Source organism: Falco naumanni, chromosome 1 (genome assembly GCF_017639655.2).
Source record: "Falco naumanni isolate bFalNau1 chromosome 1, bFalNau1.pat, whole genome shotgun sequence".
Lineage (NCBI taxonomy): Eukaryota > Metazoa > Chordata > Aves > Falconiformes > Falconidae > Falco > Falco naumanni.
In genome coordinates this window covers 38461108-38477712 of record NC_054054.1, presented here as the reverse complement: position 1 = coordinate 38477712, position 16605 = coordinate 38461108, and the positions used below count along the sequence as shown (strand labels likewise).

General features: G+C 58.2%; 1 protein-coding gene across 16 annotated transcripts in view; it reads right to left on the bottom strand.

Annotated features, from left to right (window-relative positions):
- Window positions 1-14624, bottom strand: part of DYSF (dysferlin) — a 105306-nt gene extending 90682 nt beyond the window's left edge. For 8 of the 16 annotated variants that reach the window (XM_040590381.1, XM_040590407.1, XM_040590440.1 and 5 more), the window contains exons 1-16: window positions 12289-12423; window positions 10095-10150; window positions 9197-9288; window positions 6035-6140; window positions 5292-5406; window positions 4949-5142; window positions 4661-4789; window positions 3905-3967; window positions 3664-3714; window positions 3542-3572; window positions 2775-2890; window positions 2434-2560; window positions 2009-2112; window positions 1077-1145; window positions 956-999; window positions 725-807 (exon numbers count right to left, since the gene is read on the bottom strand). In XM_040590381.1, coding sequence (XP_040446315.1) covers window positions 725-807; window positions 956-999; window positions 1077-1145; window positions 2009-2112; window positions 2434-2560; window positions 2775-2890; window positions 3542-3572; window positions 3664-3714; window positions 3905-3967; window positions 4661-4789; window positions 4949-5142; window positions 5292-5406; window positions 6035-6140; window positions 9197-9288; window positions 10095-10150; window positions 12289-12382 — 1474 coding nt within the window. In that variant the 5' untranslated portion in view covers window positions 12383-12423. Of the gene's footprint in view, window positions 1-724; window positions 808-955; window positions 1000-1076; window positions 1146-2008; window positions 2113-2433; window positions 2561-2774; window positions 2891-3541; window positions 3573-3663; window positions 3715-3904; window positions 3968-4660; window positions 4790-4948; window positions 5143-5291; window positions 5407-6034; window positions 6141-9196; window positions 9289-10094; window positions 10151-12288; window positions 12426-14525 lie in introns of those variants that run through there. The other 8 variants (XM_040590399.1, XM_040590470.1, XM_040590477.1 and 5 more) reach the window with 3 other exon arrangements.
- Between the last annotated feature and the right edge of the window lie 1981 nt (window positions 14625-16605).

The window sequence follows — 16605 nt, the reverse complement described above, 5'->3', positions numbered from 1 at the left end:
ACAGCACTTCCTCAGCACAAGCTGGCCTGAACTCCCATCCTACCTCGTGACAACCACTAAATGCCACCTAAAGAGGAGCCACTAAACAGGGGCACACACAGGTGGGACATAGCATCTTCCAGCAGCAATGACACCACTGCCTGCCAACAACCACACAGGGGATCACAGCCACCTCCGCACAGCAACGAAAAGAGGAAGCAAAACCTCTGGCACACCATGGTCCTGCAGCCTCCCATCCCAACACCCCTGGGAGGAGCTGAAGATCACAGAATCACAGCACAGTTTGGGTTGGAAGGGACCTTAAAGCCCACCCAGTCCCACCCCCCTGCCACGGGCAGGAACACCTCCCACCAGCCCAGGTTGCTCCAAGCCCCGTCCAGCCTGGCCTGGGACACTGCCAGGGATGGGGCATCCACAGCTGCTCTGGGCAGCCTGTGCCAGCGCCTCGCCACCCTCACAGGGAAGAATTTCTTCCTAATGTCTAATCTAAATCTTCCCTTTTTTTAGTTTAAAAAGATCCTCAAAACAACAAATCAGGAGGGGCCAGGTCCAATCAGAAAAGAGACCGCAGGACAGAGCATCCCCCAGCACCGCGTCCTGGTGACTGTGCAGGGACCATCGTGGCCATGACATCCTCCAAACCAACACCATCCTCCAGCCGTGATCATGCAGTGCTCCTCCGTGGCCATGCATCCCAAATCCTGTCCTGCTGCCCCCGGCTTACCCTCCAGCTCCCCACCAGGGGCCGAGATCTTGGACATGCAGAGGTAAGCAGTGCCGATGATATCGTTGTGCGTCAGACGGTCCCTGCAACACAACCCGTGATGCTGTCACACCATGGAATGGGGAGGGGGGATTCCTGTGGGGCCTCCCCCTGCCTATCCTGCTCCTCCAGCTCTGCTTTGCCCACAGGCAGGCACAGGGAGCCCCTCGGGTGAGCCCTCTCCCCACTCACCAGTCGGTCACCCGGATCCTCATCTTCTCGCACATGGAAGGGAACTGGGAAAAGAGGTAGGGAAAGGAGTGGTGAGCTGCGTGGGGGTGGGTGGGGTGCTGGGGGGGGCACCCCCACTTACCATCGCTGGCAGCGTCAGGCGCTGGTTCCACTGCGGGTTGGCGTTCTTCTCCAGGATCCTCGAGTAGAGCTGGAGATGGGAGATGGGGGGTGAAAAGTCAGTGCTGCCCCAGTGCTCACAGCTCACTTCAGAAAAGCAAGGCTGCCACATGCCCTATCCACACAGCTGGAAAGCCTCAGGTTCCCCAAAATACACACTCCATTCGCTCTGCATCGCGTTGGTAAACCCCTCTGTGCAGGAGGCAGAGGATGCTATGGGCTGCTTGGGGATCTCACTCCCACCCCCCACCCTGGGACCACCAGAAACTCACCCCCTTCCCACTGTCATTGCTCAAAATAATGTCCCAAGCCCCTGTCACCACCCCGACACTGTCCCCAGGGAAAGAATTATGGGCAGAGGAGACTTTGAGCCCTTCAGTGCTGCTGCAGATCAAAAGACAAGCAGCAGCTCCTGGGCATATTGCTGGAGGAGACCCGGATTCAAAGGGAGCAGGCTGCGGCTCTGCAAAGCCAGCAGAGCCACCTCCACACCCTGGCTGGTCATGGGGGGACATTCAGTGGCACTGGGGACAGCCAGCCGGCCACTTCAGGCCGTGCCAAGAAGAGCAGCACAACCCTCCACTGCTGCAGTACGCGCCCTCCCCGTCCCCATTTTTAATGCAACAGCACCACGAAGAGCCCAGCAAAGAAATTACTCCAGTGCAGCCCGGCACACCGTGTCTGGCGGCACCGCTCCTGCCGCACACACCAGGACAGGGCTGGGGACATGAGCTGGGCTGCAGCACGTGTCATTGCAGAGGGAAAGAAAACCAGGTGTGACAAGGACTGATGGGACCTTCGCAAATGCTCCAGCAAAGCACCAAATTTTCCCCGTGCACGGCCACCATCCCAGCCCCAGGGACCCGGAGGAGCTGCCCTGCTCTGGCTGCTCACCGTCTTGCCTGCAAAGCTGACTTCCACGAAAGGATCGACCAGGTTCTTCTTGTTGCTCTCGAAGCCAAAGATCTGCCTGACATTGTCCATGACGGCATCATCCACTGGGAGGAGAAGGAGATGCTGAAAGCTCACGAAAGTGCGCAGCATCCGGACGCCCCGGTTCCAGACAGGCTGCCCCACCAAGCAGGCTACGCATCTCCATCAAGCCAGGTGGGGACGAGCAGGAGGGTAAAACCAGTTTGCACCAGTAAGAGACTTATCTCCCAGTACATTATGGCTGAGCAGTATCTGCAAGGCCTTTGGATCAAGGCTATGGATAAAGTTTCCTTAACTGTGACTCTACCCCTCTCCAGCACATTGCAATGCGCTGCAATGCCGGGGCTGGATCTGGCACGCTCCTGCCCAGCAAAGGAAACACTTACTCTGGGGCAAGTCTTCAGCTTTGAAGATTTTCAGGCAGAAGTGAGCTCCTCTCAGGGTGACCCCGGTGGGGCGCAGGAGGTTGCCCTCGATGTCTTCCTTGTCTTCAGAGACCTCCTTCTTCTCCAGCTGCAGGACAACAGGACAAGAGGAAAACACTACCCATCTTCCTAAAAGTCCTGAAATTAGCAGCAAAACCCCCAAATCCTTGCATCTAGGCCCCAGAATGGAGAAAGATCAAAGCTGCAGCTTCCCTGGGAACAGGCATGAGGTTTGGTGGCCCAGGGCAGTGGAAAGTACCACAGGTGGAAGGTCCCCCCACCGCAGCCAGGGTGGTACTCACAGGAGCTTCATCTCCAGGCCCCAGCACAAACAGGCTGACTTTCAGGTAGCCCTTGGCCCCCGCGGAGAAGTCCTCTGGGTCAGAAAGCAACAGCCATTTTCTGAGGAAAGCATGTTCTGGGAGAGAAAAAGAGATGGAGACCTACGTGCTGGTCCTCACATGGGCAGGGAGATGGCTCCAAGGATGCCATTGGGTGTTATTTTTGATAATAAATACTACATTCCTTTTATACAGAATAGAATAGAATATAGAATGAAAACAGAATGGAATAGAATGGGATGGAATAATGTCAGTTGGAAGGAACCTACAATGATCATCTAGTCCAACTGCCTGACCGCTTCAGGGCTGACCAAAAGTTAAACCACATTATCAAGGGATTTGCCTTATAGTTCTCCATCTTTACAGCTAAAATTACCAAAGTTGTTCTCTGCAGTGATTAGGGTAGGACATTTTTTAGAAGCATTCTTTTATCTTCTTTGAGATAAAAGAATAGTTAAATGATAAAATAGTGAGCCAGACTCAAGACAAAAAAAGTGAACTGGTGGGGCTTTCTGTCAGCGAGTCGGTGGCACAACGACACGAAAGCCTGAAGGACACATGTCTCGGGAAAGGGAAGATAAATGGGTGGTGGTGATGGACATAGGTTCATACGTGGGAGAGCTGTGACGTGTGTGCATTTCCTGAATTTTTGGCCCCAAAAAAAGGGTTTCCCAAAGCAAGCTCCCACAGTGACCCTGGCCCAGACCTCGACTGCCCGCTGTGCTCACTTGGCTCGGAGTAAATGGTCTCGACATCCATCTGTGTAATAAATGAAAAAGAAATGCCAGTGTTCACCCCATGGATTAATGAGGCAGAAAACAGGGCAAGAAAGGGGAGAAAGTGGCCTTACCCGAAACTCCCCGATCACCGAGTCCGTCCGGAAAGACCGAGAGTCCACAACCTGCAGGATGAAAATAAGGAAAAACAGTAAATCCAGCCCAAATCCTCCTAGGATGGAGGACCCCGCTGCATGCCCACATGAGAAATAGGGGGATGTTTTCCAGGGTGCTGCAGGGAGGGGAGACAGGGCAACGGCCCCAGGCATCACCCCAGCCTCCCAAGGGGCAGGACCAACGTTTTCTGAAGCTCACCGTGATGAAGATGGGTGTGTCAAAAAGTTCAGACGGTGACTCGAAGACATTGAAGAAGAAGGTCTGCAGGGAAAAGGGGTGAGGGTGCAAGGTGAAGGTCTGCCCCAGCCTTCCCCACCAGGGCTTGTCCACACCTCCCATGCCCCTGACTCCGCAGGCTGGAGCCTCTTCCCCTCCGGCTAGGTGAGACCCTACCCCGTTAATAGCAACAGCCTCCGAAGGGGCTGTGCTGGGTGACTTTGGTGCACCTGGGTGAGCATCGCCCTCCGGTTTGCTTTTGCAGGGCTGGTTTGCAAAAGCACATCCAGACCAGTTCCCCTAGAGGGTATCCAAATAAAGCACAGCTGCAGGTTGAAGCAGGCTTTGGGGACATCCCAAAAGGTGGGATTGAAGTCCCCAGCCTTGTCCCCAGTGCAAGTCGCCTGCAGTTCTCTAAACATGCCCATCCCTGTGTTGCCCAATCCTGTGCAGCCCTGCCCAGAACATGTCACCAGGATGCTACCAGCAGCTCTGGGACACAAGTCACCTTGGGAAGGTGACCAAGACAAGCCCTGCACAAAGGCAGGGGATGCTGCCCTGCCGAAGAGCTCGCTGTGGCTTCCTGCTGCTGTTGCTGCTCTCCCTTTACAGTCTCCATCACCACACCCCAGCCTCTGGGCTGCACTGGAATTTCCATCACTCAGGACCCCGACCCATAACCTTTCCAAGCCTTTCCTGGTGCCCCCAGCCACACTTGGAGCAGAGACCAACCCTCACCTCATCAAAGAAGGGGCTGTTGCCTTTGCGTATCCTCGTCCTCTTGGTCTGCCCAGTGGCCGTCACCTTCACCACAGGCCTGATGTTGACCCCGGGGAGCTGCCGGCCCTCAATGACCCTCACCCTGATCTGGGATGGGAAAGACGACAGGGCAGGGGTCTATGGGCTCGGTTCTACCCTGGGATGTGCACCTCAGGGGGGCACCTCGCAGGTGATGAACCCCCCACCATAGGGACACACTGGGGGGACATGAGGAGGGGGGGTTCAAGGCGAGCATCTCATTCCCACCTGGAAGTCCTGCGGCTTGTTGGATAGAGGCTTTTTGGGTGAGCTCCTCCTTCGCTTCAGCCCCTGGACATGGTGCACGGGGGGCTTGCGGGGCAGCGAGGGCGGCTCAGACCCCGGTGGCCCCGAGGAGGAGGAGGGCTCAGTCTCATCCCCCGTCGCTGCCTGATCCTCTGTCTCCTCCTCTCCAGTCGTCTCTGCACCGGGCGAGAAGGGAGATGAAGGACTGAGCCAAGTGGGGCCAGGCATCACAGAGCCGCAGGGGGAGGGGTATAGCTGCAAAAACTGTGATGCTACGGCGGGATGCATCCCCGCCCTGGTGTCACATGCGAAGATTTCTCATTACCAGTGACTGTGTCGGGCTCAGCAGTGGCCGGTGCTGGCTCAGGAGGGGCTGGTGGGGGAAACAGGGGGACAGCTCCTGGTGGGGGGATGTAGGACACTTGCAGGATGAGAAAAGCCTGGAAAAAAAGAAATAATCATTATACAGTGTCCAGAAATGCTCTCCCAGGGTCTGAGCCTCGATGCCAGATGCCACCCATGATGTTCTGCCCAGACATGGAGGATGCAGTCGAAACAGCCGCAGCAGCTAGATAAATACCGGGATAAAGGGATGGAGGAGGGGGACAGCAGGGAAAAGTGCCCCAGGGCTCATGGGGTGCAAGGTCCCAGCACTGTGGCCACCCAGCCCCTATCCCGGTAGATGGCAGCCCCAGGCTGGGTTGAGCCAGGGCTGGATTCTGGGAAGGGAGTGGGAGGGAGATGCTGAGGCAGAGGCAGGGAAACCCTCGGGGAGAGGGGAGCTGCGGAAAGGGAGATGCAGGATTTAAGTGGCTGCAAGGTGTGGTCCTGGCGCTCCCCTGCAGAGCCTGCTGGACACCCAGCGGGAACATCCCCGTCCCGTGGCTACACAGCAGGGACATTGCTCAGACTGGTCTCCAACTGGGAGCTGCAACTGGCAGGGGCATTGCTCACATTGGTCTCCAACTGGGAGCTACAGCTGGTAGGGACATGGCTCAGACTGGTCTCCAACTGGGAGCTGTAGCTGGCAGGGACATGGCTCATACTGGTTCGGGCGCATGGACTCACCCCAGTGCTCTGCTTCTTGGTGTCCAGCAAGGGGAGGTTGTAGGAGGCTGCCAGGCTGGGCGAGGAGAGGACATCTCGCAGGGGCACTCGGGCTTCTCCCAAAAACCTGGGGGCAAAGAGCACCAGGGACATGGGCGGGGGAAGGGGCTGAGGAGTTGCAGATGCTGCCAACCCGGCACCCACCACCAACCCACAGGGGAGGGGCAGGGGGGGACACTTGCTGGCAGCTGCCCGGGGGGACATTTGGTGACTCAGAGCCAGCCCAGATGAAACAACAGGGGCAAGCATCTCCAGGGGCTTTGTCCACTTTTTAGCAAGGAAAAGCATTAAAAGTCCACACTGAGGCACCAGGAGCCCCAGCCCAAAGCACTGATGGATCTTCCTTTGCCAGCGGAGAAAGCAGAGCTGCCAGGGGCAGGGGTTTCCCCAGGGGTGGGTGAGATCCAAGCTGGCAGCCGAGGCTGGTATCCCTATGCCACCATCATCCAGAAGGATTTTAAACCACCATAAAACCGATTTTCCCCTACTGAGTTTCAGCATCTCCCTGGTGCTCCGCTTCTGGTTAACCCTTCCTGCACCATGCCACCTCCCACCCCAGCCAGCAGTGCCAGTTCCCCCACAAACCAGGGCTGGCTGCAGAGTCGGACCAGTGCTGCTGCCCAGCTCCTGCCACCCAGAGTCAGGAAAGCCCCCAGACCACTTTTTCCTGTCCTAACAGCATGACAAGATCGTGGAGCAGATCCTCCAGGAAGACATGTCGTAAGGCATGGAAGGTGGGGAGGTGATTAGAGATGGCCAACGTGCCCTCGCCATGGGCAAATTGTGCCTGATTAACCTGGTGGCCTTCTACTGGCCACATCAGTGGGCAAGGGAAGAGCTACGGATGACATCTACCTGGACTTCTCTAAGGCCTTTGGTACGGTCTTCAAGAACCTTCATAACTCTAAATTGGAGAGACAATGGTTTGATGGATTGATTGTTAGGTAAGGAATTGACTGGATGGCTGCTTCTGAAGAGTTACAGTCAATGCCCAAGTGGAAACCAGGAATGAGTGGTGTTCCTCAAGGGTCCATAGTGGGACCAATAATATTTAGTATCTTCTCCATGGACATAGACAGTGGAATTGAGTGCACCCTCGGCCACTTGGGAGATGGCACCAAGCTGAGTGATGCAGGTGATTCACTCAAGGGAAGGGATGGTGTCCAGAGGGACCTGGAGAAGCACAAGAAATGGGCCCATGTGAACTTCATGAGGTTCAACAAGGCCAAGTGCAAGGTCCTGCACCTGGGCTGGTGCAATCCCCCACCCCAGCACAGCTGGGGGGATGAAGGGATGGAGAGCAGCCCTACCCAGAAGGACCCATGGGTGCTGATGGATGAGAAGCTGGGCATGACCCAGCACTGTGCGCTCGCAGCCCAGAGAGCCACCCGTGCCCAGGGCTGCATCCCCTGCAGCGTGGCCGGCCGGGCGAGGGAGGGGGCTCTGCCCCTCTGCCCTGCTCTGGTGAGACCCCCCTGCAGCGCTGCCTCCAGCTCAGGGGTCCTCAGCACAGGAGAGATGTGGAGCTGTTGGAGCGGGGCCAGAGGGGACCACGGGGACGGTCAGAGACTGGAGCAGCTCTACTGTGGGGACGGGCTGGGAGAGTTGGGGGGGTTCAGCCTGGAGAAGAGAAGGCTGTGGGGAGACCTCAGAGCACCTCCCGGTACCCAAAGGGGCTGCAAGAAAGCTGGAGAGGGGCTTTTCACAAGGGCGTGTAGCGATGGGACGAGGGGGAATGGCTTTGCACTGAAAGAGGGGAGATTCAGATCAGATATTAGGAAGAAATTCTTCCCTGTGAGGGTGGCGAGGCGCTGGCACAGGCTGCCCAGAGCAGCTGTGGATGCCCCATCCCTGGCAGTGCCCAAGGCCAGGCTGGACGGGGCTGGGGGCAACCTGGGCTGGTGGGAGGTGTCCCTGCCCGTGGCAGGGGGTGGGACTGGGTGGGCTTTAAGGTCCCTTCCAACCCAAACCGTGCTGTGATTCTGTGACTTCAGACAGCAAGGGTTAATTGCCAGTCACCAGGTAATTGCCCCATTTGGGTATTGCAGCGTGCATGTGGGTGGTCAGGCTGGTATTTTCTCCCAAAGGAAGTAAAAGCAAAATTCCACTGTCACCTTTGTGATGGAGAGGAGACCACTCGCAAGAGCATCTCAGTCCCCATGGGTCACAACGGAGTGGCTGCTCCCCACACTGGTAGACACCATCTCCCTGTGCTGGGAGCCGGAACCCTTCTCCCATCCTCCCCTCGCTATTTATAAAGACACACGACGCCACCGAACTGGACCAGACCCAATTTCCACCTCCGCTGGCCTCCAGCCCAAGAGCAAATCCAGCATCGGCTCCAGACATGGAAATGGTATCCTTCACGCCAGGGCCATCCACCCCATCCCAGCCAGAGCAGGACAGCAGGTTCCCACCCTCCGCTGCCCAAAAATAACTTCCTTCCTTTATGTTTTATCCTGTCCAAGCACTGATCCTGACCGAAGGAGCCCGACATGCAGACGTGGGTTGCCGGCTGAGTACCCCGGGGCTGGAGGCGGCATCACCACCTGCTCTCACCCTCCTTCCTAACGCCATCGCTGCAAGGAGGGAGACCCCAGATCCATGGGGAAACCTCTGCTGTCCCTGGCGTGAGGGACACCAGGAACTGCTGTGAGAAAGGAAGCCGCCCTGGGCTGTTTGTTTTGCAAACGCCGCCCTTTCCAGCTCTGCCGGCACAGCATGCTGGGGAAAGGAGCTTGGCTGCCGTCTCACAAGTCCCCAGCCAAGTGCCCATCACCACGGCCTCACAGCGCCAGCACTGCTCCTGGGACAGGCAGCTGTGCTGGTGCGACAGCCCGGGGGCGGTGGTGGGCACAAGGGTCCCTTATGTGCTCCTGGCCCTCAAATACTGTTTTTTCTCCCCAGCCCTTGAGCGAAGCAGCCCAGAAATGCAGCTCTCGCCTCCCACCAGCCGCCGCCGTGGCAAAGGGCAGCCGGCACTGGGGTGCAACGTGCGGAGCCAGGGAAGAGCCCAAGCCCCCTCCCCAGCCCTGTTGTGCAAAGCCTTGGGCATGCACAGGCTGTGCTGGTGGTGGGAGCAGGGCAGGGGGCTCACACCCAGCATCTGACCCAGAAACCCACCTGTTCCGCCCCACAGTCTCATGGTCTTTCACAACGACGGTCAGCTCAGCACCCGGGTCCAGGGGAGTTCCCTTCAAATCCCACTCAAAGCCCTGGAAGGGATAAGAAAGGAGCCAGGGTCAGCGGCCAGCCGAGGCCACGATGCTCAATGCCAGCTTCCAGTGGCTCCAGCACCTCCGGGGTCTTTTGGAAGTGGAGAACCAAAACACCAGACCCATTTCACTGTCACTATACTGACAGCACAAGTCTCAGCACTGCACATGCCTGGAGCAAAATTTCCCAGCAGACCCACAGAAAAACCATGCCCCAGGCAAACACCTTCCCCTCATCATGGATTAAAAGTGAAGGAGCAAAAAACGGGAGCTGGCACACAGCATTTCTGCACCAAAACAGTGTTAATTGCTCACCAAAACCCCTTTTTTTTTAAGTTTTGAGCCACGTAAGAACAGGTCAGGGTTAGAAGGAAGAAGGTGCGTGAAAAAAATATCCTCCCCTGGGCCAGACTGATGAATAAAACACACTTGTTTTCCCTTTGAGCTGCAATATTTTAAAACAGCTTCTTTTAATGTGCGTGCCTAGCCCCGATAAGATCTTGATGGAAGGGGAAGAGGCAGGAGCAAAGGGCTGCACGGAGCTGGCTCAATTCCGCTCCTCTGCTGCCCAGTGGCTCAATTCTACTCCTCTGCTGCCCAGAATCTTGGACATGAAGCTGTCCATGGTGGGGTGATGGGGACCGACCCCAACCCCCTCCATGAGGTGACAATCCTGGGGCATCACCAGGTCCCCCAAGCCCCTTGTGCCTGGGTCACCTGGCTGGGCTTGCACCCGAGTCCCACAGCACCCTCCATGCCCAGGCTGTTCCCTGTGGGGATGGGGACAAGGATGGAGACACACTCACCTCGTTCCATACAGGGTTCACATTGTTCTTGATGACTTTAGTCCTCTTCTTCACACCTGCAGGAAGGGACACAGACAGGTCAGACCAGCTTCCCTGCCTAACTGTGGGGCAAGACCCCAAAATTAAACTCCATCCACCACATGCATGCGAGGCTGGAAGCCTCCAGTGATACCTGCAGCTCCCAGGAGCAGGATTAGGCCCTGCTGCTTGCACACATAGGCTCTGGAGCCCCACTTTGAGCTCCAGCCTTGCCACAAACCTTGCTGGAAAACCCTGAGGGAGTCATTTCAATGCACCGTGCCTCAGATTCCCCATGAGCAGGGCAGAGAGGAGGCTCCCAAAGGCTGCTGTGTGGGATTTTGGGCTGGAAAATGTCACAGGGGACCCAAACATCCTCCTCCCCCACACCAGACCTCAGTACAGCCCCAGACAGGTTCCCCTGCGACCACCAGCTGGATGCCTGCCCACTGAACAGGCTGGGGGGGCTGGCCCACTAACATCCCCAAAAGACGCAGATGGGGGTACTGTCACCTGGTCCCCAGGTGTGGGACCGCAGCCATTCCAGGGCGCAGAGTCGGGCAGCAGCAGTTAAAAGCAGCACAAACCCAACATCCTGAGGAGCCGCAGTGCTGGGGGTCTCCAGCCCTGCCAGAGCAGCCCCCCACAACAGCTGCACCCTGAAACCGCGACCTTCACAAAACACTGAAAAACAGCCAAACGCCGGCCCCAAGGGGCCACATCACGGGAGGGACTGGGGGAAGAGGAAAAGGAAGAGCCGAACAATAGCGGTGACTCAAACCCCGGGGGACACCAGCCAGGCGCCCTGCAGCGCCCTATAGATATATATAGGTACCCCAGGCTGTGGGTATGGCACACAGGACTGACGGGGAGCCTGAGGCGCTCATTCAAAATATTCTCCCTTTTTGTTGTTGTTGTTTTCACATCACTAAATGAATCTTTTCCTGTTTCAGATTTTAAGATTTCTCTCATTTCAGATAAAAGATTTCCAGTCTCTGCTCCATCTCCCAGCCCGGAGCTGGAGTGGCCGCGGGAGCCAGGCTGGAGCCGGGGGCAGGCAGAGCTGCCATCGCCCCAACACGGCACCTCTGGACAATGTCACTGAGCCTGAGAGATAACACCCTCGATGTAAGGCACGTCTCCTGCTTATGCCTCATGCCCATGGGATGCAGAGCCCTGGAATTCCCCCCACATTCCCAGGACTGTGATTTGGCCACCAAGAGCTGCTTTGCACCTTGGCAGAGGATGGATGGAGCCCACTCTGGGCGAGCACCCAGCACCCACGGTGGGGTGGAACACACGAGGGGTCCCGGAGCCGGCAGGGAAGGGGCTGGCAGTAGCACCATTCCCCCCACCCACCCCACACAGCACAGGAAAGGCTAGGTCAGAAGCCACTCATCCCTTTCCTTTCTTTATTTTTTTTTTTCTAAAAATGGACATTTTCCACCACCAGGAAATGGCTGTCAAGAAAGAAAAAAAAATAGTGACATCCTCATGTGAGGACTTTCGAGGTGCAAATGCAGCGCTCCCTTCCCAGACCTTCATCCTCCAACACCCACAGCAATGCCATTACCCCCTAGATAAAGCTTTCTTTTTGTCAATCTCATATTATTAATTAGAAGACCTTAATGAGAGCAAAGTACAAGAGCGACTGAGAGCACCCAAAGGTGCGACACCCTGCAGCAAAGCCAGGTCCTGCTCTTTGCCGCGGCTCACCCCCTTTTAGATGCCGTGACACTGGGTGGCAGTACTAAATGACTGTCGTCGTCCCCCAGGAAAAATCCCCACTGAGGCAACAGCATTTCTCACTGTCCCCCACAACCCTGCACACCCCCAAAATCACGGAGGAAGAGCAATAAAATTCACAGTCCACCCCAGGGACCCTGAGATGCATCATGCGTGTCAGCACGGGATGCATCAGAAGGTGGGGATGGAGGGGGTTACGGTGCACTGGGTAGTGGAGTGGGCAATATGGGTGAGGGGGTGGAATTTTGCAAGGATTTAGGACAAGGATGGGGTTTAGCAAAGCCCGGCTTCTGCGGGGCACCCAGCCAGGACATACATCCTGGCCGGGCGCCCCGCATAAGTCGGGCTTTGCTGGAGGAAGCTGTAAAACCAAACAAGAATCTAGCAAAGCAATAATCCTGCCCACTCCCAAGATTTGGGGTCCCCTCACCTCGGAAAGTCAGGCTGGCCACAGGGTCGCTTTGTTTGTCCCCCTTGTCCAAGTTGGGGAGGTGGCTGGCTCGTTGGAGCAAGCAACGCAGCATGGCTGGACGATGGAGCAGGGCACGGTGAAGCCAAAGAGGGCTCGGCCCCGGGCACGATCCGGCCCCCCATTCACCGCCTCCCACCCACCCCCCACCCCCACCCCCCGGCGGTCGGAGGAGCTGCCCGGACGGCGACACGGAGCGCCCCAGCGCGGTGGCTCCCGAGGTTGCAAGAGGCGGGGTGCTGCGAGCCACGGGGCTACCAAAGACGCGGGAGCCGGGTATGCTGAGAGACCCGGGGACGGTGAATTAAATCACCGGGAGTCAAGGATGCTGCGAGCTCCGGGAGTGGTAGATAAATGAATGACACCCAAGGATGCTGCAAGGATCTGAGGATGCCCGAGCACCAGGATCCAGGGATATTGCAGGCTCTGAGGATGTCCAAGAACCAGGATCCGGGGATGGTAAATAAGTTAGTGACACCCAGGGATGCTGCAGAATTCGAGGATGGCTGAGCACTGGGATCTGGAGATGCTGCAAGCCCCTGAGATGGTAAATTAAATCATCAGGACCCAGGGATGCTGTGAACCCCGAGGACGCCCAAGCACCAGGATCCAGGGATGCTGTGAACCCCAGGGATGGTAAACAAATCACTGGGATCCAGGGATGCCCTGGGGATGGTAAATCACCAGGACTGGGAATGCTGCAAGCTTTGGGGTGCTGTGGGACCTGGGGGTGCCTGAGCATGGGGCCCCAAGGACGCTGCAAGCCCTGGGGATGGTAAATCATCCAGAACCAGGGGTACTGCAAGGCCCAAGGGTGCAAAAGCACAAGCTTCTGGGGATGCTGCAAGTTCAGGGTGACCAAGTACCTGGACCAGGGAGCACTGTGAGCTGCAGGAATGCCCAAGCAGTGGACCCTAGGGATGGAACACCTCCGGGGATGCTGAGGCAGCAGGATGTGGGAGATGCCACACACACGCAAGCCCCTGGTAACACTGGAGCACTGGGGCTGTGGGGGTGACACACCACAGGGCTGCAGAGCATCAGCACCCTTGGGCTGAGCTGACACCAGTGGTTGCGGGAGGCACATTCCTGCTGCCACCCCCTTCCCTGTCCCCAAGAGCAGAGGCAGGTATTGTCCCTCTGTCACAGGGAGGGAAAAGCTGGTGCTCAGCCCGGTGGGCAAGAGGTTTCCCACAGCTGTGACCACAGACAGGGACACTGTGACAGTGGGGCAGGGATCTCTGTGCCACGAAGGAAGGTCACAGTCCCCCCCAGCCACAGAGCCAGGCACAGCTGCTGACACACAGCCCCAAAAAGGTGCTTTTTCACCCTAAAGATATCCGGAGCATTATAAACAAGCCGCGAGGGGCCAGTGGGTATCTCACGTCTCCTGCCACCCCTCACGGGGAGGGTTTGGGAGCCAGCCTAGGCTGGCTCCCCTGCGGCCACCGCCACCACCCAGGGGACCAGGGACAGACAGCCCAGCACTGCCCCCCCCCTCCCGCACCCTGCCCAGCCCCGTCATCTCATGGGGAGCCACGGCAGAGCCCCCCGAGCCTGGCAAAGCAACAGCTCAGCCGTGGGGTGCCGCAGGATAGGGCCCGCTGCGATGGGGGTGCGCTGTGAATGAATCCCCGGGCAAAGGGACCCCCCCCCACCCGGCCCAGGGAGAGGGCTGGTGGGGTCAGAACTGCGGGGGTGCAGGCAGAGGGGTGGGGGGCCGGGGAAGTGGGTGTCCGGCAGGTTCCCAACATGTAACCAGCCCCACGCACCCGTGGGACCCTCGCCCATGGGGGTCACGGGCAAGGGTGGCAGCACCCGCCTGCCCATCAGCACTCCCAGCGCCGAGCAGAGGCCAGAAATAGCCCCGGCTGGCGGGTGCCGTCACCGCTCAGCTATGCCCCCCCGCGGCTCTGCCCCCCTCTCCCCCTCAAGTAAGGAAGGATCCCAGGGGGGACTCCCCACGCATCCACTCCGCACAGAGCAGGGGGGCAACGGGACCCACGGGGGTGGGGGGCTGCGTGCACCACACATTGCGGGAGGGGGGCGCATCAGATCGGGGCGGGGCGGGCACGGGATGGATGAAGACGCAGGACCCCACCCCACCCCTTCCAGCACCGTCCCCGCCGACTGGACAGAACCCGATGCAACCCCCACCACCCCCCCAACGCGACGCCCTCCCCCCCCCCTCCCCGCACCTCCGAAGCCGGCGGAGCAGTAGGCATCGCTGATGTCCGCGTCCGGCGTGCGGACATTTTCCGCGTGGAGGATGAAGACGCGGAGCATCGCTCCGGCCCGGCCGCCTCCCGCCCCGCCGGCCCCCGCCCGGGACCCACCGCCCCCCTCCCCCGGGACCCGCCCCTCTTAAAGGGGAACGGCTGCGGCCGGGGCTGGATGCGGCCCCGCAGGCGGGGCAGCGTGGGGGAGACCCCACGCACACGCTCCTTGGGGCGGCTGGCAGAGCCCCCGGAGGATAGAGGGCGGGGGGGGCTTAGGGCTGGTCCCCCCCACCAAGAAGGGGGTTGGGGAGCCTCCAGGTGCAGCCCCAGCCCCTCACCCCGAGGCCAGGGCCGGGGGGTCAACATTAGCTCTGGGGTGGGAAAGTGGGCTGTGCGGGGGAGCCGAGGGATAGTCAATGTGAACCCTGCGGCACCCCTCAGCCGGGCATAAAGCTGGGTCCCTCCCATGAGAGCAAACCCCCAGCCCGGGGGTGCCGCCCCACAAGCAGTCCACCCCTGTGCTGAGCAGCACCCATGGGTGGGGAGGACCCTCCCCACGTGCCGTCCCCTGCCTCAGTTTCCCCAGAAGGACGTGTCCCATTTTGGCACAGCTGTGATCAGCCGTGCAGTGACAGGTGGGGACAGCTACGGCACCCGGCTATTTCAGGGAGGCTATTTTTACCCCTGGGTTTCCCAGCAAGGGGCTCAATGAGGTCCCTCCCTCCCAGGCAGGCCAGGACCCCTCTTCCCACTCTGCACCCCCCTGGCTGCTGACCCGCATCACTCCCCTTTACCCTCTTTCACATTATCTAAACCTGAAACCTGTTTTGCACTGCTGAGGCACTAACCACTGCACCAACAACCGATGCCTGGCGGGACACCAGCGCAGGGAGTGACCACCAAAGCAGAAACCTTCCGGAAGCAGCAGAGTTATCATATTTAGCTGAAATTTAATTATCAGTGGTGATTAAAGCCGAGCGCACTCACAGGAGGCAGCGTGGCCCAGCCGCAGGGCCCCCCCAGTACCCATATCCCCCTCCCGCCGCTCCATCCCTCCCCTCCTTTTGCATCCCTCTGATATTTAGCACAAATCCTTTGAAAAAGCCACTTTGTCCCTTGTCCATCCATCTTGGCTCACCAGGAGCACCTAAGTCCCCATCCTGGTGCCCCAAGAGACCCACAGACCCCACCATCCCAGCTCTACAAGGACTATTTCTTTTCCAAGACCCTCAAAATAAGCTCGCCTGGCTGGGCGCCCCGTGAGCACTGGGCTGAGCTCAGTGATGCCCAGCGGGAGGGAAAAAAAATCCTGAAAAAAAAACGCTGCTGCAAAAGCTTTGCAGATTTTACTCAAGGCACCCACAGCCAAGACGCCTGCGGCAGCGTCCCTGTGGATGTGCCAAGTGGACAGGGCACACAGCACGTGGCCAGTTTAATTACCAGCAGCTCTAAAATAACCTCAGTTTGCAGCACTGGTTGGCCCAGGATGAAGTGCAGCACCACACGTTTTGGGGAGCAAACTTCAGAAAACCCATAATAGCTCATGTTGTAATTCTGTTTGGGGAGGTTTATCTCATTTTTCCTACTTTTTTTTTTTTTCCGTATCACCCTGAGAGGGACAGGATGTTTTTTTCCTCAAAATTCCCAGTTAAGTAGCCCTCACCACTCCTGCATCTTTTCCTGGGATGCTGCAGCACTTACCTGGCTTTATCTAGGATGGATAAACATCTGGTGTCTTTATTCTGGTGTCTCTCGGCCAGGCACAAACAGGGTCCGGGGAGCTGCGAGTGAAGAGGAAGCAGATGCAGAGCAGAAATAGGATTTACTGACCAAGTCCCCATCCACAGCCCTTGCCATCCTCCAGAGCCACACTGCCACGCGGCCAGATGGCAGCTGGTGCTGGATCCCATCTTCCTGGTCACAGGAAGCCTCCAGCTCTGGGCTGGGAGCAGGCAGGCAACGAGTGGGCATCAGGGCCTCAGCCAAGATGAAGCCCCCAAAGCTGCTGCCCTCACCCACCTTGGGCACCCAGAGCTGCCCCCAGCCCCATTGACGGGGT